Source organism: Panicum virgatum, chromosome 5N (genome assembly GCF_016808335.1).
Source record: "Panicum virgatum strain AP13 chromosome 5N, P.virgatum_v5, whole genome shotgun sequence".
Lineage (NCBI taxonomy): Eukaryota > Viridiplantae > Streptophyta > Magnoliopsida > Poales > Poaceae > Panicum > Panicum virgatum.
The window spans coordinates 65,138,536-65,161,607 of NC_053149.1; the positions used below are offsets into that span (position 1 = coordinate 65,138,536).

The window sequence follows — 23,072 nt, forward strand, 5'->3', positions numbered from 1 at the left end:
TCTCCAGTCGCTAGCTGCAAATTACACCTCGCCGCCACACACACTACCCCTCGATGCAAACAAACACAAGCCAAAGTCCACATCGCACGTCCCCTGGGCCCCGGCGCATCCCGAACTAAATGCGATCGGCGAGCTCGATCGAGTCGCGTTCCGGCACGCAGGCACGTACGCACCGGAATCGCCCTACCTCCCCATACGCACACAGCGGAGCCGATCGATCGATCGAGAGAGCAAGCGTGAGTCATGACGGCTCAGCAAGTCGGCAGGGAGGAGGGAGATCACATCGATCCATCCAGAGGCTCCGACGCAGACGGTCGCGTTCTGCCGCCACCATGACGCGCAGGTCACTTGGTGGCGCGCGGCACACATCAACTCCCCGGGGTCGCTTTTGTGATGTGCTCGTTCACTGTCGTACCTGTGACTCTGAGCAGGCCCCATCTTATGCTATGGAACCGAGTGGAGAACGCCCACCTGCAGACATATGTGGCCGATCGTTGTCTGTGGAGATGGACTAAGCATGGACAGTTCCCAACCAAATCAACATACCTGACGTTGCACCAAGACTACCACTTTTGATGGTGCAAATTTGATATAGAAAGCATGGTCACCGTTAAAGGTTAAATTGTTTCTTTAGCTTTCCTTTAAGCTAAGGGATGCCTCTAGACTGCAGAGAGTGATGATGTCACGGTCTTAAGCTGCAACAGTATGCCACCTCTGCAATCAGGTGCAGGAAAACAGTCAACCACCTGTTTATATCTTGCTCTTTTCACCTCGCTTATTTGGGAGATGATTCTGAGGCGACTTAGCATGGCGACCATGCAACTTAGGAACAACCCCGTTCAGGACTACGCACGACATCAATTTCTAGCAAGCGTTCGGAAAAGGCTTGGCAAGTTTAGAAAGAGCGGAATGCTCGCCTGTTCCGAGGTGATTCACAAGACCACCAGCAGGTCCTGCTACATTAGTCTCTTTGGTAAGTAATCCGATAGCGTGCGGATCCTACTCTAGTTTCTGTTTAAGCCTAGGAGTAGTGCTATGAACGCGGCGCTGCCCACAGGCCACAGGTTGTAACCAACTTTCTGTAATTCTATCCTACTTTCTTAATATAGTGATGTGCAATCCTCTGTATAGGCGTTTGAATAGTTTTCATGTAACACATTCAATATTTTCCCATCTGAACAACCGAAGATCCACGCTTAGTTCAAATTGACATCCATCCATACATGGTACGTGGTGGACACTTGCCCTCAGTTCGTGTAGGATACCAGTTGGCACATGCGGATTGGATCAGGAACCTTGGTTTTTCTTTTACATAAATTTCAAATAAAACAGCTCGGCTAGCTCCTAAATCTGAAACAGAAATAAGTAAATTTGAGAAATCTTATCTCCACTGATACACTTCAAAATGGTTCTCTCCGAGTCTAAAAGGTGTTTTCCTGATCAAACAAAAACACCGCGGAAGAACACGGCGTCACGACCCTCAAGCGAAACGGAATTTTACACGTCGGACCCCACGGCGAACCGAAGCCAGCCAGGCCCGCAAGGCCCACGCGCCCGGGGCGGGACACGGACACCGCCGGCGGGGCCCACCCGACATCCGCTCCTCCCCATCCCCCTTGGCACCTTCCATTCCCCTCCCTCCCTTCCCTTCCGCTATCAGGCTGGCGCGGCTTACCCGTCACGCTGCGCTCCTACCACCACCTCCACGGCTCCACTATATATAATCCCCGATCGCCTAGCGCACACGCGCCGGACCCGCCGGCCGACGAGGCGCAACCGCGCAACGCAAACCCACACGCGCCGCTGCCTGCGCCGTCGTGCCGCACCGGCCCGCTCCTTCTCCACTCAGGTGCAATCAGGTTACGGCCGCCGCGGGCTGCGCCGCCGGACAGTGCTTGCTCAGGCCGAGAGGGGGAGACGCGGGGCACGCGACCGCGGCTAGCCCGGGCGGCGGGGTGCGGAGGCGGAGAAGGTAGGTATGGAGAAGTACGAGGCGGTGCGGGACATCGGGTCGGGGAACTTCGGGGTGGCGCGGCTGATGCGCAACCGTGAGACCCGGGAGCTCGTCGCCGTCAAGTGCATCGAGCGTGGCCACCGGGTTCGTTGGACTTTTTGTTACGGCTTGGTGGTGGATACTCTGTCTGGGTGGATTTCGACGGGGTTCTAATTTTGTTGGTTTTGGGGATCTGAATTGCGCAGATTGACGAGAATGTGTACAGGGAGATCATCAACCACCGCTCGCTACGCCACCCCAACATCATTCGCTTCAAGGAGGTTCGTCAATGTCGACCGAAGCGTTTGATTGCCCATTTGCCCTCTCGATCATTTCGCTTCGCCTTTTTTTAATATCACAGGTTGTATGGTGCCATTTTAGTTCTAGGGATAGGCTTCAAAGGGTGGCGGATCGAGGATTTTTTGAAAATATATTTTGTAGTTAGTTCGAGACTTTGTTAGTTCCTCTTAATTGCATGTAGTGGGGAATCTTTTGATTGGGGCTGTTTAATTAGGTGCCAACTTTTGCTTCTTTCTTCCGTCCTTTGTCCCTTTCCATTTAGGCTATTCCTCTTGTGTTTCTCACGAATTAGGTATGCGTTTTAATGTCAGGGGTGCCCTGCCCTTTAGATACTAGTTAGTCCATATGTTTTCTGTGTCGATTTTTCACGTGAATCTCAAACTTAAAAGGTGCAAAGCCTTCTGCTTAAACTGGTGTGAAGTTTTTTTACAAAAAAAAACTGCTGTAAATTTTCAATGGATGAAGAAATCAGATTGTGCCTCCACCGTGTTAGCTTCAGTAGTATATCTTCTTCTCCTTTTTTTTCTGAATGACATGGTTTTAATTGTTTTGTGAAAAAACTGTGCAGGTGATACTTACACCCACACATCTTATGATAGTGATGGAGTTTGCAGCAGGCGGAGAGCTCTTCGATCGAATCTGTGATCGTGGGCGGTTTAGTGAGGATGAGGTCTCGCAGTTTGTTCCTGAATTTATGTTAATCTTTTAACGAAAGAGTGATACTTAATTCTTTTCTGCTTAGTGCAGGCCCGGTATTTCTTTCAGCAGTTGATATGTGGCGTGAGCTACTGCCATTACATGGTACAAAATACACAAACAAAAGATTTCCTCCTTCATTCTTGAAACAAAATCCCATCCTACTTTCTAAGAACAAAAGATTCGTAGTAGTCTCTATGTTTTAGTGTGAAAACTGTATTTTGATGTATGAGCTTCATATCTATTTATTATTTCCCATGATTAATTCTGAGGGCAAAGTTTTCAAATGCCAGCAAATATGCCATCGAGATTTGAAGCTGGAGAATGTTCTCTTGGATGGTAGCCCTGCTCCACGGCTCAAGATATGTGATTTTGGCTATTCCAAGGTTGTTTGCTGGATCCATGGTTAATGGCTTAATACCACAATGCCATGACATTTCTATAAATTCTTATTGATCATGTTTTTGCCTTGTCTGGAACAGTCATCACTGTTGCATTCAAGACCCAAATCAGCAGTGGGAACACCAGCATATATTGCACCTGAGGTGCTATCCCATCGCGAGTATGATGGAAAGGTGAGCTTATCTCCCTTGTTTCTTTCGCATAAACTACATCTTTTTATTGTTCCTATGCTAGATTTTCTGTTAGGTTACTTGCAATCTTTATCTAGGCATTGTCTACTACTTTGAGCAAGTGCCCTTTTGCCTCGCACTCTTGCTCGTATGTGCGAACGACCCAATAGCCGAGTTGGTTAGTTGGTTTCAGTAGCACCTCTCTAGGTCCTGGGTTCGACTCCTGGTGGGAGCGAATTCCAGGCTGGGGTTAAAAAAAAAATCCCCTCGTCGGTCCCGTGTGCCAAAGCATTATTAGAGAAGCAGTCTGCCCCATAGCCTGAGGACCATGTGTGGCCTAGGTGGGCGGCTTCCAGGTAATGCCTCCCAGTGTTAGGCGGGGCTGGGTTTCAGGGATTTCCTCGGTCTATGGAAGAAGACCTCTTCTTCTTAGTCTAATGCTCGGGGGGGGGGGGGGGGGGGGGCTTGCCCCTCGCAGTTTTTCTTGTTCATATGTGAAATATTAAGATGCAAGTTGAACACAAAAAATCTGTCGAAGATTTGCAGTGTTTTTAGCATAACATTACTGATTCACCCAGCCTTTTAGGTGCATAAATTGAGCAATAGTGATCAGACTCCCCAATCAAAACCAGGGGGTACAATTGTACATGATTGTGATGTTACATGCTTGGCTTCTCAATGTAATGAAAAGTCAGGTTGAATGATCAATCATTGTGAAACAAAAGTTGCTCCTTTAAAAATTGTGTAATTCTGCATGAGCAGGGAAGAATCTTATGAAATATGTAGTCCTTAATCTTATTTGTCAAATCATAATAAGCAGCTGTGTTCTCTGGCTGAACCAATTTGGTCATTTGATGATGATGAACTAAAACAAGTTGTAAAATTCTAGTGCTGTCTTGCTGACGTTCTGTTGGTGGGCAGTCTTGTTTGGCTACCAGATAAACTTCGCAACAATTTGGTAGTGTATTTTATTCTTAGCTGTGGTTCCAAGTACTGAAACAACCTGAGATTCTCTTGATAAATGCTTCTGATTTGGATGAGGAGTCATTGTCAGCATCACAGCATGAGGTGCTGGAACATCTTCTGTTTGGTTTGTTGAGGTAACATGTACCACAAGGGATGTTGACATCGAAAAAGTGGAGTAGAGCTGTTTGATGACAGATCATCCATCCACAAAAGAGGTTCTTATCCTACAGATTCTCCATGTTTCTATGAGAGGTTCTTATCCATTGAACTGTTGATGGAGGGATTCAGCTTCTAGTTTCTTTTATAAAACACTGTCATGAATATATAGGTTCTGATAGGTTCATTACAAAACAGGTTCTAAGGAGGAATTTTTCTGCAGTCTTATTTTCCAGCTTGCATCCCCCCTTCCTCAGACTGCTTGACGTATGTATCTTTTGTTGAATCTAGTTTTCAGAATGTAGGACGTGCAACTAAATCAATAAAGGACAATACTATGAACATTTGCATCGCACAATCTGAATGTTACACAAGCTTTGACTTCACTTTATATTGTAGGAAATGCACTATCATGATAGCATTAAGTTTGACGGCTTGATATGAAGATTCATTATTTTGGAAATTTTGTTGCAGCGACTTCCTTTCAAGAATTTTTCTTAGGGCTTCATATAAAGATACGACTAGCTGGATGACCATTGGGCTTCATGTGTATGCCATATTGCTAATTTGAAGATTGTCAACCTCATTTACATTTTGATGCTTCTGTGACTTCTTGAACATAATATGCTCATGCCCCTATCTGTTTCATCTTGATTCTTATGACTAGTGTTTTGTGTGTTGTATAGGGTTACATCTTTATGGTTTATGCTGTGTCATTTATCCCAACCCACATACTGGTCTATACATTTTATTTATTCCTAATGCAACAGCAGAACAGAATTCCACCACTTAAAAGCTGCCCAATCAATAAAACACCAGTTTGTCCTAGAAACCTCAGACTCATGTAGGATTACTGAATTTGAACTTTGTAAGTTTAGCACAAAACATAAACTGCAGTAAGTCGTATCAAGTGTGAGCAACAGACTATTATTTCCTTCATCTAATTCCATTCTGAAAAATCTAACTCGTGATTCACTCTTATCCTAAAATAATTAGCTAATATTTATCTAACAGAGTATTATTCAGCTATAGTCATTGATGACAGTGATAATTTTTCATGTAGCTTGCAGATGTCTGGTCCTGTGGGGTGACTCTTTACGTCATGCTTGTGGGAGCATACCCATTTGAAGACCCGGATGATCCCAAGAATATACGCAAGACCGTTCAGGTGACAGGCTATAGTCAATGCTGTAAATAACCATCCAATGTCTGCTAGCATTTCTCTTCCTCCACATCACTTTGCCCTCATTCCAGTCAATCTTCACCTGCAGCAAATAACGCAAGTACAATACAAGATACCAGATTATGTCCACATATCTACAGATTGTAAACAACTTCTTGCCCGTATCTTTGTTACCAATCCAATGAGGGTAATGATCTCAACCTGTAAATGACAGTCATGATAATCCTGCCGAGTGTTGATGCCATATTTTTTACAACTATTTCCAGAGAATCACAATGATGGAAATAAAGAGCCATCCATGGTTCCTAAAGAACCTGCCACGGGAACTCACAGAGACAGCACAGGCCATGTACTACAAGAGAGATAACAGGGTACCTTCTTATTCAGACCAAACGTCAGAAGAAATCATGAAGATTGTCCAAGATGCAAGGACCATGCCAAAATTATCCAGATCAGGCTACGATTGGAGCAATGAGTGTTCGGATGAAGAAGAAGAAAAGGAAGAGGAACACAGACCCGAGGAAAACGAGGAAGAGGACGATGAATACGATAGGAGGGTCAATGAGGTCCATGCAAATGGAGAACTCAGAATGGACGCTCTACACGTGAAATCTTGTGGAAGTTGAGATAACCGGGTTACTGCAGAGCTGAAGATTCGGTGGGCTGTGGAATTTTGGCTGCGGCATTGCTTCTGTCTGGTCGTCCCCTCCTGTAACATAATTTAGTTGATACACAGAGACAAACTACAACCTTCTTATATATATACTCGGAGACGACGAAACCTGTAAATATGAACCATGTGCCTGTCTATCTGCATTGTACAGTCTGCTACTCTGCTAGGTTCCAGTGTGAATGTGTGATAATTCTAACGCATGTTGAAGTGGGATCAATGCTATCCACCACCAGCTGAACACCCAGCATAGATATTGGAAGCGACAGACAACTGTGTTTGATCGGTTTGAATATTTATACTGTTAACACACTGTCATGCATCAGAAAAAAAAATCAATGTCAGAAACTCTTGGTAGTATCCCCAGGGGCGCCGCAGTCCGCAGAGGTTCCAATGCTGCAGGACTGCACCATATGTTTTAACGTATTGTAACTAATGTAGGTGTCCGATGACAACAATCTGGCATCCCTAGTATAAAAGCATCAGACGCATATTGGAGCTAACACTATTTCAGAGTGCTAGTGATTGAGAGAAACAAACAACGAAGCAGGACTAACCAAATGTAGCCTCAACAGGACATGCTGCATGTCCTACAACATTAATTCTGCAATGGAAATTTTATAGCCTCTGCACATTTGTGTGGGTAAGGCTTGGGGTTTAAAAACAACCCTTCCCCAGACCCCGCACAGTGCGGGAAGCCTACGGCACTGGGTACGCCCTTTTTTTAATGTGCAATTCAAAGGATTACATGTGAGCTCTACTGAATTGGTTCACTGTACCATTGGTTAACATAAAACTCCAGGAGCAGATATGGAACTTGTCGCGGGGGTTCTAGGTACCCACAGCCGGGTGGCGGAGCGCACCCGCCTATTCCCTGTGAGGGAGTACTCGGGGAAGTACTAGGCGATGGGGCTGAATCTACGCTGGGACAAGGACTCAAGCACACACGATTTAGAGTGGTTCGGGCCGCCGGAGCGTAATACCCTACGTCCACTGGGAGATGTATTGTTCTTGGTGATGTGTATGAATCTATCCTCTGCCGGCCTTGGCTCTTGCCCCGCCTGAGGTCTTCTTAGCGACGCCCCCTCCTTTTATAGATCAAGGGGGAGCGGATACATTGGACGTTGGGCCCCGACAAGTGGGCCCAACGTGCTGTGCAGCATACTGCGCAGAGTACTTAAAAGACAACAGTGGTTACGAATCTTTTTCTCCGATATGCGTACTGCTGCTCTTCTGACCCAGGGGGGTCTTTCCTTGTCCCGTCAGCTAGGTGCCCGTTGGAGTAGCGTAGCTTGCGGCGTAGCCTGCTGAGGCTATTATGTAGGCGTCATAATGGGCGAAACCGAGCCGTCGTATCCATCTGCTATGGCAGACTGGCAGGCGCGGCGTGGGCGGCGCCAGCGGCTCCACTACCTTGGTAATACGCGATCAATAGTGCCTCCTGGTCAAAGAATCGCCTCGGCTTCCACTGTATCAATGCGGGGCGTCCACCTACCGCAATAAATGCAGTGGTGGGTGAGGCTTTGTATGGAGACCAAGCGCCCTTGTATACGTGTCCGCGCCGGACCACCCAGAGGTAGGGCGTCGACTTCTTCCCTTAGCGAGGGGTCCGGTTACCATACAAGAGGTCCGGGACCCTATGAGGGGTCCGGGACTTCCGCGGGGGTCCGGACCCTTCGGGAGGTCCGGAGCCCCGGCTGTTCGGGCTGCCCGCCTCCTCCGGGACACGCGTCGTTCCCGGATCTTTCCCAGTCGTGAGGCAGGTCCGGGACTGTTGCCGAGAGAACAGAACTCCGGACCACAGGGGTCCGGCTGTTTGGACGTAGTCAAGGATAACTACAAGGCCCTTGCCTAGACACAGCAAGAGGGGGTACCCCAGTCCTGGGGTACCGACAGTGGCCCCCGGGCCCACCTCGGGAGAGGTACGAACCCGCGGGTGGACCACTATCGTGATGTGTTTCTACGCAAGCTCGGTTGCGTTGGTGTGCTCATGCAGAGAGCGGGTGCCCCGGACCCCTGAGGCCGGTACACCTGTTGCCAGGCTCAGGTACTAGAGCGCTCTCCTCAGGGCGACGAGGGTGTAGGCTTAGGGTACGGAACCAAACTAAGCGGCTACACAGACCTCGGGTCGCTCAGGGAGCAAGCACCACTTCCCGGACCCGGCACTTGGAGCGACCGTGGCGAGCGGTCTCCGCCGGAGCGGGCCACCGGAGTGGACTTGGAGCGACCGTGGCGAGCGGTCTCCGCCGGAGCGGGCCACCGGAGTGGACTTGGAGCGACCGTGGCGAGCGGTCTCCGCCGGAGCGGGCCACCGGAGTGGACTTGGAGCGACCGTGGTGAGCGGTCTCCGCCGGAGCTGGCCACCGGAGTGGACTTGGAGCGACCGTGGCGAGCGGTCTCCGCCGGAGCGGGCCACCGGAGTGGACTTGGAGCGACCATTGTTGACAATCCGATGAAGCATGTTACCGGACCTCATAGTAAGGTGCAAAGAAACCAAGCCTTATACTAGAAGTGAGCCCGGGACCTCTAAAGACAGCAGTCCTGGATACTAGAGTACTTGTAACAGGGTAGTGAAGTACGTAAACTTAGGGTACATTACCAGGCTAAGCCACGCGGAGCTTCTCTACCCCAGGATACAAATACCACTTCACCAGAGCAGGTCCTTAGGGGTCCGGACTGCCTTCCAGCTAGAAGGGGTGTCTTCACCTGACCACAAGCTAGCAACTTAACTTGGATTGTTAGCAATAAGGGAAACTCCGGTCAAGAGGAAAGAATAGCTAAACCAAGGCGAATAAATGTAATCAGGGTGGAGCCTAGGTAAAACTGAGAAAGTAAATCTCCTTTATTATTGTGGTTGTCACGGTATACATCAGAGGTCGGGATTACGAGGTCGGACCTCCACCGCTCCGGACCGTTTTTTGCATGTTTGTGTGATAGGGCCAGAGGTCGGGTTTACAAGGTCGGACCTTGACCGCTCTGGACACACACGTAGGCGCCACGTTATTACAAAGGAGGAATTCTCTTAGTCTTTTCTTAGGAGTAACCTACGGCTGCATGCTATACAGTGTGTTCTTCGGAGGTGAAGGCGCCCTGGACGTGCCTGAACTGCATCATCCAGCATCACCTCGGGAGCTCGGGGGACCCCTCCTTGCCTTAAGAGCTGTCACATGCTTACAGGGCATGAGACAAATTCTTTGGCTTTGAATGGAAGAGGCCCCCTCCCCCTGCCGTCGCCGTTGCCGATGGAAACCAGAGCCCTTGCGCAGCAGATGGACCGGTGCGACGCGTGGAGAAGTGCGGTCGTTCGCCGGCTTGTCCTTGGTGCTAGCGCCAGGGGCCCCCGCGCGAGGAGGCGGGGTCCTGTCTGCAGCAGCACCGAGCAACGCTGAGGTGGATCTCCGGTGCTGGAGACGGCAGGACGACACGGTCCACTTCCTCCGGGATGGCCGTCGGCTCCAGGCTCCATGTTGAGAGGAAGCCTTGAGCCGACACCATGCCACCGCAGAGGAGGTGTGGCCGTTGCTTGAGAGAAAACCTTGAGTCGACGTAGGGGCAGCAGCGCCCAGCGGCGCCTCCGCTGTGCGCCGCTACGCCGGCTCCGAGGTGTCGCAGTGGCGACGCACAGCAGGCGTCGCTGTCGTGCGCCGCCGCACCGAGGGCGTTGCTGCGCCGGTGCCAAGACAGGTGGAGTGAGTGTGGCCCTGCCTTCCTTCATCTTCTCGCTCGTCGTTGCAGAGGATGAACACGGCCCAGAAGCCCGAAGATCCAGCCAACGCCTGTCGTCCCCACGGACGGCGCCAAAATGTCGCGGGGGTTCTAGGGTACCCACAGCCGGGTGGCGGAGCGCACCCGCCTATTCCCTGTGAGGGAGTACTCGGGGAAGTACTAGGCGATGGGGCTGAATCTACGCTGGGACAAGGACTCAAGCACACACGATTTAGAGTGGTTCGGGCCGCCGGAGCGTAATACCCTACGTCCACTGGGAGATGTATTGTTCTTGGTGATGTGTATGAATCTATCCTCTGCCGGCCTTGGCTCTTGCCCCGCCTGAGGTCTTCTTAGCGACGCCCCCTCCTTTTATAGATCAAGGGGGAGCGGATACATTGGACGTTGGGCCCCGACAAGTGGGCCCAACGTGCTGTGCAGCATACTGCGCAGAGTACTTAAAAGACAACAGTGGTTACGAATCTTTTCCTCCGATATGCGTACTGCTGCTCTTCTGACCCAGGGGGGTCTTTCCTTGTCCCGTCAGCTAGGTGCCCGTTGGAGTAGCGTAGCTTGCGGCGTAGCCTGCTGAGGCTATTATGTAGGCGTCATAATGGGCGAAACCGAGCCGTCGTATCCATCTGCTATGGCAGACTGGCAGGCGCGGCGTGGGCGGCGCAAGCGGCTCCACTACCTTGGTAATACGCGATCAATAGTGCCTCCTGGTCAAAGAATCGCCTCGGCTTCCACTGTATCAATGCGGGGCGTCCACCTACCGCAATAAATGCAGTGGTGGGTGAGGCTTTGTATGGAGACCAAGCGCCCTTGTATACGTGTCCGCGCCGGACCACCCAGAGGTAGGGCGTCGACTTCTTCCCTTAGCGAGGGGTCCGGTTACCATACAAGAGGTCCGGGACCCTATGAGGGGTCCAGGACTTCCGCGGGGGTCCGGACCCTTCGGGAGGTCCGAAGCCCCGGCTGTTCGGGCTGCCCGCCTCCTCCGGGACACGCGTCGTTCCCGGATCTTTCCTAGTCGTGAGGCAGGTCCGGGACTGTTGCCGAGAGAACAGAACTCCGGACCACAGGGGTCCGGCTGTTTGGACGTAGTCAAGGATAACTACAAGGCCCTTGCCTAGACACAGCAAGAGGGGGTACCCCAGTCCTGGGGTACCGACAGAACTGTTTATGCGAGATTGATTGAATTCTACAAATTAACATGTCTGATGTACAGAACTAATGGTTTGGATCAAGACTGTACTGTACTGTACTTTACATTATGTTTGCCCAGTTATCATTTCAATTAGGATGGATTAGCATTAGAATACGTACTTACACAAAAAAGTGAGATGCTCCTGAAAATTAGTCACCTTTTGAGATGACAACAAAGACATCATCTAGTGACCACTTCCTAATCTCAGACTTATGTTCTGGGTTAATGATTGCCTGGTCAGTGTTAGCAAGGCGGTACCCTTTCACAATCTCCTCTCTCTCACGAGCCCTAACCATTATATCAAAGAAACTCAATTCTTCTTGCTCATACAGGTAAAATTCAGCAGATCGAATGCACATTTCATTGCCCTGTAACATGCAAAGGATAAAATAATCAGCTGCAAGACATGGCAAGCTGGGTAGTCAACAAATAAAGGAGAAATGGAGAATGCATTTTAGAAAAATACCTCCTCAGCAAAAAGTTCTTCAAGAACTCTGTTTATTTGCTTGTCTTCCGCTACCATTGCAAGAGCCATGCTTACAAGTTCATTTGACAAAACATAATCACTAATTTTGGAGACAGATACAAGATTTCTTGTTCTCGAGTCCAGTATTTCACTGATGATTATAGATTTGTCTGATGCATGCTGCATTTCCCGAATCCAGGCACTGTGACAGAAGCCATTGTAACGGTGAGGTGATTTCAGCTCCTTTGATGGAAGACGCTTAGACTGTAGAAGAAGGCAAACATCAATAATGCATAAGTCCTTCATTCATACAGTGTTATAATACCCAGCTGCCTTATCCTCACCTGAATGTCACGAATTAGAAGAAGTGTAGCCAAAGAACGTGAATCAGAATGTACGATGGAGTCCTCCACCGACTCATCTGCAAGAATTAAAATCTGCTGTTTCAAAGTTAGCACTGGAGATACTTCTGCGGAGGTAAATTAGCAATTGGAGAAATATGATCACAGCATGAATATAATACTAATGCTTTAACTCTATGTAAACAAACCAACTTGCAGGCTTCAAACTTTTATCTCAGTTATGTGATTAAGATCTAAACATGAGATTAATGAAACTTAGGGCATATATTAAACAGACTATTTCACACAATTGTGAACACAAGATTATATGGACACCTGAAGCTTCAACTGGAATATGATAATAACGGATCATTCAAATATTTTATTACCTCGCTGTTGATTCATGACTTATTTTATTTTAGCAAACTAAGATTTTTCAAAATGTCCTAAAAAAGAGCAATTGTACTTACCGAGTCAAATGTCTCTAGAGGCAAGTTTTCCAAGTGCCGCCTGATGACAGCATTCCCTTCTTTATGTACAAGTTTAATGTTTGTTAACCCACATATATCCAAACCACCATCAGTCAGTTTTATCTCCCTCTCCTTCTCAGGCACCTCATTGAACATCCATAATTCTGAACCTGGAGCAAGAAATGCTTCCAAAACCTAAATAAAAGCACTAACATTTGTTACCAAAAGTATGATTTATCAGACATCATTCAGAGAAAATAGTTTATTAAAGTTACCATTATCATATCATGGATGTCACGGCGCCAACCACAGAACAAAATCTTCTCTGGATATTTGGGAGGGGTCGGTATGTTAGGCAGGAAACCCTTATTTACCTGAAAATAGATCGCATCTATGAGGTAAACTCTTGTTGAACCTTAGTAGAAATGACGAAATTCACCTCTGGTAGTGGGGCAGGAGCATAAGTATCATCGTCTTCTGCAATAACAAGGACCTCATCGCCTTCTCTTAAAACATATTCATCATCGGGATTGATTAAGATCTTTCCGGCTTTTGAAGCAACCTTGACTCCACAGGGTACAGCATCAGGAAATGAGATCAACACATCCCCAAACCTCATGCCATCTAATTCTGGCCATCTTTTAATATAAAACTCTGCATTTTCAAATCCCAGTATATCTTCCCATATCTGCAAAAAGTGGTTGAGGGGTTAATATTTTGAGTGTTGCTGATCCATATCAAGGGGAAAAAAATTCAGGGCCAAATAAAATTTGGTCTACCATGGAGCTTCAAATTTCAATCGCATAATAAGCGAACATTGGAATAGACTTGGATTTAAAATGAGGTCAAATATCTAACAGCTGTAATGCATCTGGGTAATGCCTTTGATATTATGAGTTTAGAACTTTCATACATGTAAATCTGTAGCAACAACAATGTCTATGTTATACATGTGTATTTGTGCAAAGAGAAAAGGGATACCATACAGAAATACTACAATACCATGATTCAAGGAAAGTTACAGAGTTTAATATTGCTCAATATACAACCAGAATAACATTGAGATGTACCTGTGCCAGGCCAGGTTGGAGTGCACACTGTATCATCAAACGTCCAATCACATCATGAGCAACAACTGTCTCGATTAATTCACCTCCAACCAATTTCACTAAGGGTTCATTGTCAAGATCACTCATCTCTACAACAACATGGCCTCTTAGACCCTCCTTTACTCCAGTCAGACTCAGCACCACTCGCAAAGCTCTTGCGTCGCTCTATGGGACACAAAGTGTGAGCATATGGAATAATATGATAAGCTCCACAAATATTAAATGTGGGTAGAACAAAACTACTAACTTGGTCTGCATTTTCATCAGATGCTAAAACAATAATAGCACGCGCTTTAGAAACAGAAACCTGCCAAAAAAAGAGGTCTGCTACTGAGATGAAATCATCAAAAGGAGTGCTGCATGGTGCATCGAGCAGGGACAAAAAGATGAGAATTCTTAAGCTCCTACCTTTTTCAAATCTGCAAGAATTAGAGGACTGCCACTCCTACATATAACAGATGTTCCCATGAAGTCAAATTCTAGCTTTGCTATGTCCATCTCCATCTCTTCCTTGTCTCTTTCTGCCAGAACAACAACTACACCACCACCAATACTCTTATTTGCTATAGCTAGCTGCTTCAGAAGAGATCCCTGGTCCAGTACAGATATCGTTAAGACAAAATATTCAACTTTATCAATGCTTATAGAAATAGAATTTGGTGTTTACTGCACAACTTCTCTCATTGACATTAGAGGATAAAGTACAAAAGTATTGCATATTTATCTGATCAAATACACTGTTTTACATACTAAAGCAGTTTTCAATCAGAATATTACCAGCTTGTCACTCCATCCGAGGATTAGTATATGGTTGATCTCTATGACCTCACTTTTCCCCTTACGCCAAGAATCTACCTTCTCTGATATTGCATCTGACACAAGCCCAAGCATCGTGGCAAACACCAGCATGCCTCCAGAGCTAATTGACACAGACACAATCCTTGGCCCCAGGCCAACCTGGTCGGCATGGTTTCCAGAATCTGCCACAAAAGTCCAAGAAAGCCAAAGAGCCTCCAGGAATCCACTGCCACTAACAACATACAATGCAATCCCACCTGAAGCAATGAGAATTATGGTGGCTAATAGGAGGGCAAGAAGCTTTGCATATGGGTGTCCTGAGAAGAAGACATCAACTTTATAGGCAATCCTCTTCTTGAGAGGCACTTCTTCCTCACTACTTCTCGCCCTCATGGAATTTGTTTGTCTCCGTCGGAGCTGATCAATGTACTTAAACAGGAATAACGGAACTGCAAGAGCAAAGATGGTGCTAGGTGGAGCCAAATTCCAATTCCCCGAGTTGATAGAAGCAGAGCCATGGTCCCTGTCAATCCAAGACACCTTCTCAGTATCCTTACGGTCTCCAGCATTGACATCACTGCATGATATGATCTTTTCCTGGCAAAATATTGAAGACTTCTAAATTGTTAGCGGAATGAACTCTGATGCAAAGCAGTTAGCAGAACAAAATGTCACAGATGACAGATCGAAGAGATAACCTGAAGTCCCATAACTTTTATCCATTGCCAAATAGCGAGGGCAGAGGTAGTGAAAGTTACAACCAACAACTGCAATAAAGGGAAATGAGCCAAAATAAGCACATGAATTGTGAAAGTTATGACCAGCTTTTATGGCAGAGGCATGCTACAGCTAGCTTTGACTTACGAGCGGGAGATACGGAGATAGATCAAATCGCGGAGCGCGCGAGGGCGGAAGTGGAGGTGGCAGCGGCCTCCGCTCCTGGAGCAGCGCCGGGCGCTTTACCACGGACGCTAGGCTCTTCTCCTCCTCCCTCTTCGAGATCGCCACCCTCGGAGGCACGGTGGGGTTAGTGCTCCGGTGGTCAGCACTCGTCGGGGTCTGCTGCTGCTGCCGCGGCGGCCGTGGCCGCGAGGCGTGCGGCCCGAGGAACGACGGGTAGCACCAGTCGCGGTCCAGCACCCCACCGTTGGGCGCCGCGTACGAGGGATCGTCCACGGCAACGGTGAGCCGCCGCGGCGCCGCGGACGCCCCCGCCGCTGACGCCGGAGGCGGAGGGAGGGGCGCCGTGGAGGAGCGGCGGACGAGGATGCTGTCTCTTACACCAACTACGCCGCCGCCTCCTCCTCCTCCTACCCTATCAGCAGCCAATATGGGCGCCGCGGCGGAGCCGGAGATGGTGCGCGACTTGGTGAGCTGCGGCCGCAGCGGGCGTAGCTCGGGGCTGGCCCCGCCGCTAGCCCTCGGACCAGGGCTCGGGCTCGCGGACTCGCCCCCGTCGCTCTCCGCCATTAGCAGCGAGCTCAAGCTCCTTCCCCCTCCCGTCCCTCCGGCGCCCGCCGGGTAATTAATATAAACCACTCCCAAATGGCCCTTTAACCATGTGATTGTTTATCCGCCCCCACTAACCCCACTCCACGAGGGCCTCTGACTCGTGGGCCACCGTCCTATCGGTCCCACCTGTCAGATGCATCCACCGCGTGATGCGAACGGTTTGGCCCCTAGCTTATGGAGGCACGTAACTGTAACTGCCTGGCCTGGTACAGTGCTGGCTGCCGAGAGAGAGCAAGCGGGAGGACGGAAGTGGAAGCAGGCGACACGGCAGCGGCAGCGATGGCACGGGAGTCACGTGAGGCGCGCGTGAGCGGCCGCAATGGCAGCCGATCACTGGATCGCCCGTGCTGCCTGCCCCCCCGGACACCCACTTGGCGGCCCTGCGGCCTACGGGTATATCTCCACACTGCACAGTCCCCTGGGGCCCGCAGCGCGCACTGGGCGAGATCTTCGCGCCGCCGCTGGTGGGCCGGCGGGACGCCAATGTGCGAGGCATGTGTCGCCCGCGGCGGGTCGGGCGATCGGGGCCGTCGGCCGCTGCCCTCGCCGGCGAAGGAACCGGATCTGCGCCGTCCGCGGCATAGGATACTGCCACTGGCATTGGAATTAGCCTAGTGAAGTGTGCCTCGCTAAACCGCTTCAACTAGCGATAAATCTACGCGTCGCGGCAGGAGGTGATGGGTGCCGGCCATGTGCTCGTGCATCGTCTGATGGTTGATCTTTTTTTTCTTTGAATAATTTGATGGTTGGTTCTGAGGGGAGATCTTTTCCATGATCCTTTGTTTATTGATGAAAAAGTAACCCTTTTCCGTTGCGGCCTTGCGGGGTGACAACAGACGCATGAGTGACAGACCAATGTAGGGAATGGGAATCATGAAGTATTAGTTTATTTTTTTCTCATATGATGCTAGCTAGTTTCAGAACAAATCAACAGATCTAGAAACTTAGGATTTCCCTTAAACATCGACACCCTTTTTTTTCTCATTGAGCTCTGCAAATAAAGAAGACCGTGGGAGGCGCAAACCGTCGTGTCTGTGATGATATACGAATACTTGTCACAAACTAGTGGAGAATGGAGGATAAATCATTGATTCTGCTATTAGGGTTGGAGGTTAGAATTTACCAATTTGTTTCCACTTCGACTTATTGAAAAAGGTGGATCCATAATATAAAGGGGATAAAACAATCACTTAGGAGTCTTACCCTAAACATAATTTTACAACATGTCGTCACATATATGAGGGTATCTATTAGGTTAGGGTCCTAATTGTTGTTCCCCAACTCACTTGTTCAACTTCTATTTTCGCGTAATGTGCCATATTGCACTAAATTAGATAAAAAGGATGGCAAGAAAGTGTCTGCCTCTTTGAGGAAGTGTGCTTACATGGAAATGGACAAAAATAGCATAAGAACAAGGAGAAGAGTGAGAAATATGCCAAAAAGAGAAATGTGTGGGTAAACTACTATAGCAAACAAGACTGTGATGACAACACTGTAGAGACTAGACGAATAATTGTTGATACGCCTACTAATGGGGGAAGCCCCGACCCACACCCACCCCAACCCGTGGTTGACAATGCAAAACGCTAACCCACCCCCACCCGCCCCACTAACAAGCAAACCCGCCCCAATCTGACTGCGGTGCTCGCTCCCATCCCGCCCGCTCGCGCCGCCGTCGCCTCCTTCCTCTTCCCGCTCCAGCACTCCCTCCCGCCTTGGCCTCCTCCTCGGGCACCTCATGCTGCCGGCGCACCTCTCCCAGCGGCGGCGCTGCTTCCGCGACACCTCCACGTGGCGGCGCCCATCCCGTGGCCAGCCTCCCCGCGCAACGGCCCGAGCTCCCTTTCCTAGCGGACGGCCCTACCCGCGCGACCTCCTCCCCGGTGATGTCCTCCTGCCGGAGCTTGGGCCCTCTCTGGTGCCGCGCGGTGAAGCGTCCCCTCATAAGAGAAGACTTAAAAGTGATACAATATTAGTCCCAGGAGGCTGATAACACTTTTATTACATCAGATGGTACATCACCGTACAACTCTACGCGGAAAGGGCAGTGAAGCGCCACTATCACGAGGATAACCACTAACACCCACACAACGACATTAACTACGAAGAGGGGGTCATCAGATTCTTGCACCATACGGAACTTCCTGCGGGTGACCCTATCCACAGGCAAGGTTGGGTGCAGGACGGAACCTCTACCCAATGTCTTCGGGAACGAAGTCTAGATCTTCCTCTGTAAAAATTAGAAATGGGGTGAGTACAAACGTACTCAGCAAGTCCAACCACACCCACGGAGGGGTATAAACATAATATAATACACATGGTAAATCAAGGATAAGGCCAGGGTTTAATTTGCGGAAAGCTAATTTTTATGCAGGGGGTCATTTGAAAGAAATGATTTTCAACGCAGGTTTTCGTGTACCAAGTAACGCGTAGTGTTGATCCACACAGGATTCAAGTTTTAAGTTGCTATCGGACTCCTCATCTGCCGTAGCACACGACACAACTGCAGGACACTTTTCCAAAACCACTCACGCCAACCCGTCCATTCCCAGAAGAAACACTAGTTATGTGACCACACCGTAACTCGCCCAGTACCGTGGGCACGGCTATTCGAATAGATTTTAACTCTGCAGAGGTGTGCAACTTTACCAACAAGCGGGGTACCACAGCACGATCACCTTAGTGTCGGTGCAGATCCCAACAAAGCCATTACCCACCTTAGCTAGACCTGACTAGCCACCACGGGATCCACCAAGGGGCCATTGACCTAACTCCGAGGTTTAACCGGGGCATAAGTCACACAGAGTTTATCCCTTCTCCTTAGTCACCCATTGCTCTCAGCTCTCCTGATGACTATCAGACTAACTAGTGGGGTTTATGCTAAGCCATTGCCCATACAACGGTCGAGTGGTTTGCACGATGGTTGAGTTAGGTGAGATGACACACCAACTCGATCCTTAGTTGTGACAAGATGGATATCTCCCTTCCTTGCTCAACCACACAGGTACGAGCACACCATTCGGCAATTCACACAGAAGTGACATCCATTCCGTCTAAACTTATCTTTCGAAAATTTCACATTTTTCCCTTCCCACACACTCACACCTTTTCTTTGTATAAAACAAGTTGTATCATGTTTAAGGTCCTAAGCATTCTAGCATCGATTAACATCCAAACAGATCACATTCAGACATTAATCTAGGTGGTCAAGGAATGATTATAACAAATCAAGGGGTGGCTATCCAACCATATTTTCAACAGGTAAAACATATGCAGTTTTGTAAATTAGGCCAATAGGTTGTGTTTATAAAAACTAGGACAAAACATGCATCAAAGGATGGGATTGAACTTGCCGTTCTCAAATCCTTCCGGGAAGTCCTGATCGATGTACTGTCCTTCAGGATCGGGGTCGCGGAACTGGTCCTCGTTCACTTGCTGCTCGTCGACAGGCTCTCCCTCGTTCACACCGTGATCTACGACGTATACAAACAAACACACAATCAAGAAAAAAGAAATAAAGGTTTTATCGTTGAGCTCGAATCAGAAACAATTAAGATATGGAGACATGAGTAATATTTTTGGGCGGTTTCCTAATGCCATGGCCAAAACTATGTTAGGAATGGCGTGGTGAAGTTTCAGGTCTATCGGAGTTTGTTTGGCACATGAAATGATAAGTTAACAGGGTGTTTAGGGTTTAAACATGGATCCAAGGGCCTATTTGTAAATAGCTTGGAGGGTGGAAGGACTTGATTGTAATTTTAGAATATAATCGGGTTATTCTGAAAAGACTAGGGGTTTATTTAGAATTAAGTTTATATGGTAAAAGGTTTTTTTTGGAATATGATAAAGGAGAGGGTTTAATTTGCAAAAAGGTTAAAGAGTGGGAGGGCTCTTTAAGAAATAATGAGAAAGAGAGGGGCTTTTGGGCAAAATTGCCCTTTCTTTTCCCCTCTCTCTCCCCACAGAACAGGGGAGGAGGCCGGCACGCCGGCGACGGCCCTGGGCCGGCGGCCTGGGAGCTCGTCGACGCTCGGGGAGTGGGGCGAAAGGGAGAGGGCGGCACGGGGAGTTGATTCCCGGCCGCGGCTCGAGCGGAGGTGGCCCGTGGGAGCTTGGCCACGGCGGCGACCGTGGTGGCGCCACTGTGGAGCTTAGCGGCGGCCCGGAGCTGGGGGAAAAGCACGAGGGAGCCCTGGGGACTAGATTCCCCCGCTCACCTTGGGCGATGGCGGCCTGTGGACGGCTCCCCACGGCGGTGGGCGGAGCTCGGCGGCTATGGTGGTGGCGGCGGCGGCGTCGCTGGAGAGCTCTAGCAGGGTTGCGCGGTGGCGGTGCGAGTTGTGGTGGTGGTGGGCGGTGTTGAGGGCCCTTTTATAGGCGCTGAAGGCGGTGGAGGGGTGGAACGCGGCGGTGGCCGGCCGACAGGCTCGGCGGAGTGCCTTTAATGGTGCTCGGCTGGTTGTGCGTGTCGTGGAGTGGCGCGCGGGCGGCGAGGCCGGCACATGGTGATGGGATGGCTCGGGCAGGCGTGAGCGAGGCAAGCGGCGCTGTGCTGACGGCGGAAGGCGCGGCGAGCTCTCCGGGCATGCGGAGCGCGTGGGGACGGCTGGCGGTGAAGACGGGGCACGCACGTGGCCCTGCTCGCTGGCGGATGTGTGAGCTCGGGCGTCGAGGACGTCGGCGAGCACGTGGAGGAGGGCACTACTTGCGAGCAGTACGGCTCGGGCGGCGAGGCGGTGGCGCTGTGCCGCTGTGCCGAGCGGCGCGGCGAGCTCAGAGCGGCGGCGTGGTGCGCGTGGGCGCACGCGTGCAGCGTGTGGGGCGCGTGCAGGGGAAGGAGGCGGCGAGTTGCTTCGGCAGCGTGCAGGAGGGCGAGGTCGGGGAGCCGGGGGCCGGGCGTGCGTGGGCCGAGCGGCGCTCGGGAGCACGCGGTAGGGAGGAGAGGGAGGAGGGAGAGAGAAGGAAGGAGGAAAAAAAAGAAAAGGAAAAAGGAAATGGAGAAAAAGAAAAAGAGAAAGAGAGAGAGAAACAGAGAGAGATTCACGGCGGCGACCGCGGCCGGACGCGCACGCGCGCCGGTCGGGCATGACGTGCGGGACGAGGGCGAACAGGGAGACGAGACAACGATGGATTCGGATGTCGGGACCGGTTTTTCGGGAGATCGGACGGGGAAAAAGTCTGAGCTCAACGATGAAAAAAAAGTTTATTTAGCGCGTGATTTATTTGGTAACTTTTTCGGATGTCACAAGCGGCCTCCTCCCCTGTCCGCCGCCGCCTCTATCACCAGATCCGGCGCGTCAGTCGCGCGGTCGGGTACGGGCGGGCGGGCGAGGTCGGTGTCGGCAGGCGTGGGAGGCTTCGGTGTGCGGCAGGCCACGGCTGCGGCGCGGGCCATGGATGAGCAGGCCAAGGCGGCGGGCCGGGCCACGGCACGCGAGCAAGCCAAGGCGGCGGCCGGTGGGGCGGGCCATGGTGGGCGCGGGCGGCATCTACGGCTGTGCAGGCCAAGGCGCGAGCTGGCGCCGGCGGCGTGGTTTGCTACGACCAGGATCCTGGCGAGCCTGGTGTTGTCCATGGACACGCCGATGGGCGTGCCCTGGAAGTTGCCGCCGTGGAGTGCCTTGCTGCGGGAGACGTCGATGAGCGGGTTGTCGTTGACGGAGTTGATCTCGCTCTGTGGGCCCAGCCACTGCGGCGACCCGCAACCCACCCCGACCCGCCTCTGACCCATTTTCGTGAAAACCCAACCCACCCCGACCTGTACTCTTGTCAGTGGCGGAGGACGACCAAAAATTTAGGTGTGGCGATGTATTTATAAACTATAGTCATATATTGCACGGAAATAAAAGTTCACAATAAGAACATCGTTCAGAAGTACCTTAAATAAAGAATAACATGTAGAGTACTCGTCAAATCAACAATTGGACCAAAACAAGCTGTGAAACAATGAGAAAACATCAATTAGTAGTGAAACATTAGAGTAAAAATATTAAATGTAATACGAGATATACAATTAGAGTATAGAGTTATACCGATTAATTTATTAGTTGCGTCTAGGATACTTCGGCAATTTCATATTCCTATCTTTCTTCTTTTGAAATGCCTTTTTGATGTAGTGCACACAAGTATTTAAACGAAAAGAATTGCAGTGCAAGAAATATTCATATTCATGTAACAACAAATTACAACTAAGCCAATCGCGAGTTCCACATCCACGGAAAAATAGAAAGATTTGGCAATAATAATAGTGGCAGTTTGCTTGACTTGCAATTACAACATAGTTTAACGCATGCTCTTCTCATCTAGTAACCGCACCCGTATGACAATTGGGGGGATTGCAAATGTGTAAATACGGGCCAGCTAAGATGGGAAACCCTTGTCATAAAAGCTGCTGCTTCAGCTGAATTAGAAGTTCATTACACCGAACACTAAGAATTCATGATTTAAAGCATACCCCAACTTCAGGATCTGCGATGTTCAAATCGTCACATAGCGTTCTCGCAAATTCCTCAGGGTCACTATCAAGGTTGCCAATATCCTGACCACCAAAAATGCAGGTGAATTATAGCAAATCTTCTGGACACCAGGGCTCCTAGAATCTACAAATACACACATACATACCCAAAAGAACTTGTCTCTTATTACAGTGTTGTTCACTCGGAGGCCAATCTGCAGATTCAACATTCATAAGCTGTCACTTGAATATTTAAACTCCATTCATGTGAGTATAAAAATACAAGAGGCCCAGAAACAGTCTGCTGATGTGCAGCAATTAGACATAGAAAAGCTAACCAAACCTTGAGAGGCACAATCTTCTCCTTGATCTGCATCTCCTGCCCCTCGTAGGAGCGGAACTCCGCAAGTTGCCCCTGCGCGGCCCGTGCGCCTGTCGGCGGTCGGCCAGTGGCCCTGTGCCTGCGCCTGT

General features: G+C 49.7%; 2 protein-coding genes and 1 long non-coding RNA gene across 5 annotated transcripts; 1 reads left to right on the top strand and 2 right to left on the bottom strand.

Moving 5' to 3' along the window:
* The first annotated feature begins 1,689 nt into the window (after positions 1-1,689).
* LOC120674044 (serine/threonine-protein kinase SAPK4-like) lies at positions 1,690-6,756 on the top strand. Of its 2 annotated transcripts, XM_039955120.1 has the most exons (10): positions 1,690-2,098; positions 2,200-2,274; positions 2,862-2,963; positions 3,041-3,094; positions 3,283-3,375; positions 3,472-3,564; positions 4,882-4,950; positions 5,747-5,851; positions 5,955-6,053; positions 6,133-6,756. In XM_039955120.1, exons 1-10 carry the CDS (start codon positions 1,979-1,981, stop codon positions 6,490-6,492), a joined length of 1,170 nt encoding a protein of 389 aa, XP_039811054.1. In that variant the 5' UTR covers positions 1,690-1,978; the 3' UTR covers positions 6,493-6,756. The 2 variants fall into 2 exon arrangements, with proteins under 2 accessions (XP_039811054.1, XP_039811055.1); XM_039955121.1 differs by lacking the exon at positions 4,882-4,950 and having other exon boundaries at positions 1,691-2,098.
* LOC120674045 lies at positions 5,748-6,199 on the bottom strand. Its single transcript, XR_005674958.1, has 2 exons — positions 6,068-6,199; positions 5,748-5,948 (listed from the first exon to the last, which is right to left on the bottom strand). It is a non-coding gene; the product is annotated as an uncharacterized LOC120674045 (long non-coding RNA).
* Positions 6,757-11,417: 4,661 nt separating the features above from the next.
* On the bottom strand, positions 11,418-16,185 carry LOC120674043 (probable ion channel POLLUX). 2 transcript variants are annotated; one of them, XR_005674957.1, is made up of 12 exons: positions 15,500-16,154; positions 15,334-15,402; positions 14,615-15,232; positions 14,246-14,428; positions 14,085-14,144; positions 13,799-14,002; positions 13,168-13,416; positions 13,004-13,102; positions 12,729-12,923; positions 12,262-12,338; positions 11,918-12,181; positions 11,418-11,819 (listed from the first exon to the last, which is right to left on the bottom strand). XR_005674957.1 is itself a non-coding variant. In XM_039955119.1 (12 exons), exons 1-12 carry the CDS (start codon positions 16,103-16,105, stop codon positions 11,601-11,603), a joined length of 2,859 nt encoding a protein of 952 aa, XP_039811053.1. In that variant the 5' UTR covers positions 16,106-16,185; the 3' UTR covers positions 11,418-11,600. The 2 variants fall into 2 exon arrangements, 1 of the variants encoding a protein (XP_039811053.1); XM_039955119.1 differs by having other exon boundaries at positions 12,262-12,354; positions 15,500-16,185.
* Positions 16,186-23,072: the final 6,887 nt, after the last annotated feature.

Excerpts from the sequence above, each read along its gene's own strand:
- LOC120674043 (XM_039955119.1), bottom strand. The coding sequence starts at position 16,105 with ATGGCGGAGAGCGACGGGGGCGAGTCCGCGAGCCCGAGCCCTGGTCCG. Across the intron at positions 15,403-15,499 it reads TATCTCCGTATCTCCCGCTC|TTGTTGGTTGTAACTTTCAC; the intron begins GTAAGTCAAAGC and ends CCTTTATTGCAG. Across the intron at positions 12,355-12,728 it reads CTCTAGAGACATTTGACTCG|ATTTTAATTCTTGCAGATGA; the intron begins GTAAGTACAATT and ends TTGAAACAGCAG.
- LOC120674044 (XM_039955120.1), top strand. The coding sequence starts at position 1,979 with ATGGAGAAGTACGAGGCGGTGCGGGACATCGGGTCGGGGAACTTCGGG. Across the intron at positions 3,376-3,471 it reads GTGATTTTGGCTATTCCAAG|TCATCACTGTTGCATTCAAG; the intron begins GTTGTTTGCTGG and ends TGTCTGGAACAG. Across the intron at positions 5,852-5,954 it reads ATATACGCAAGACCGTTCAG|CAAATAACGCAAGTACAATA; the intron begins GTGACAGGCTAT and ends CTTCACCTGCAG.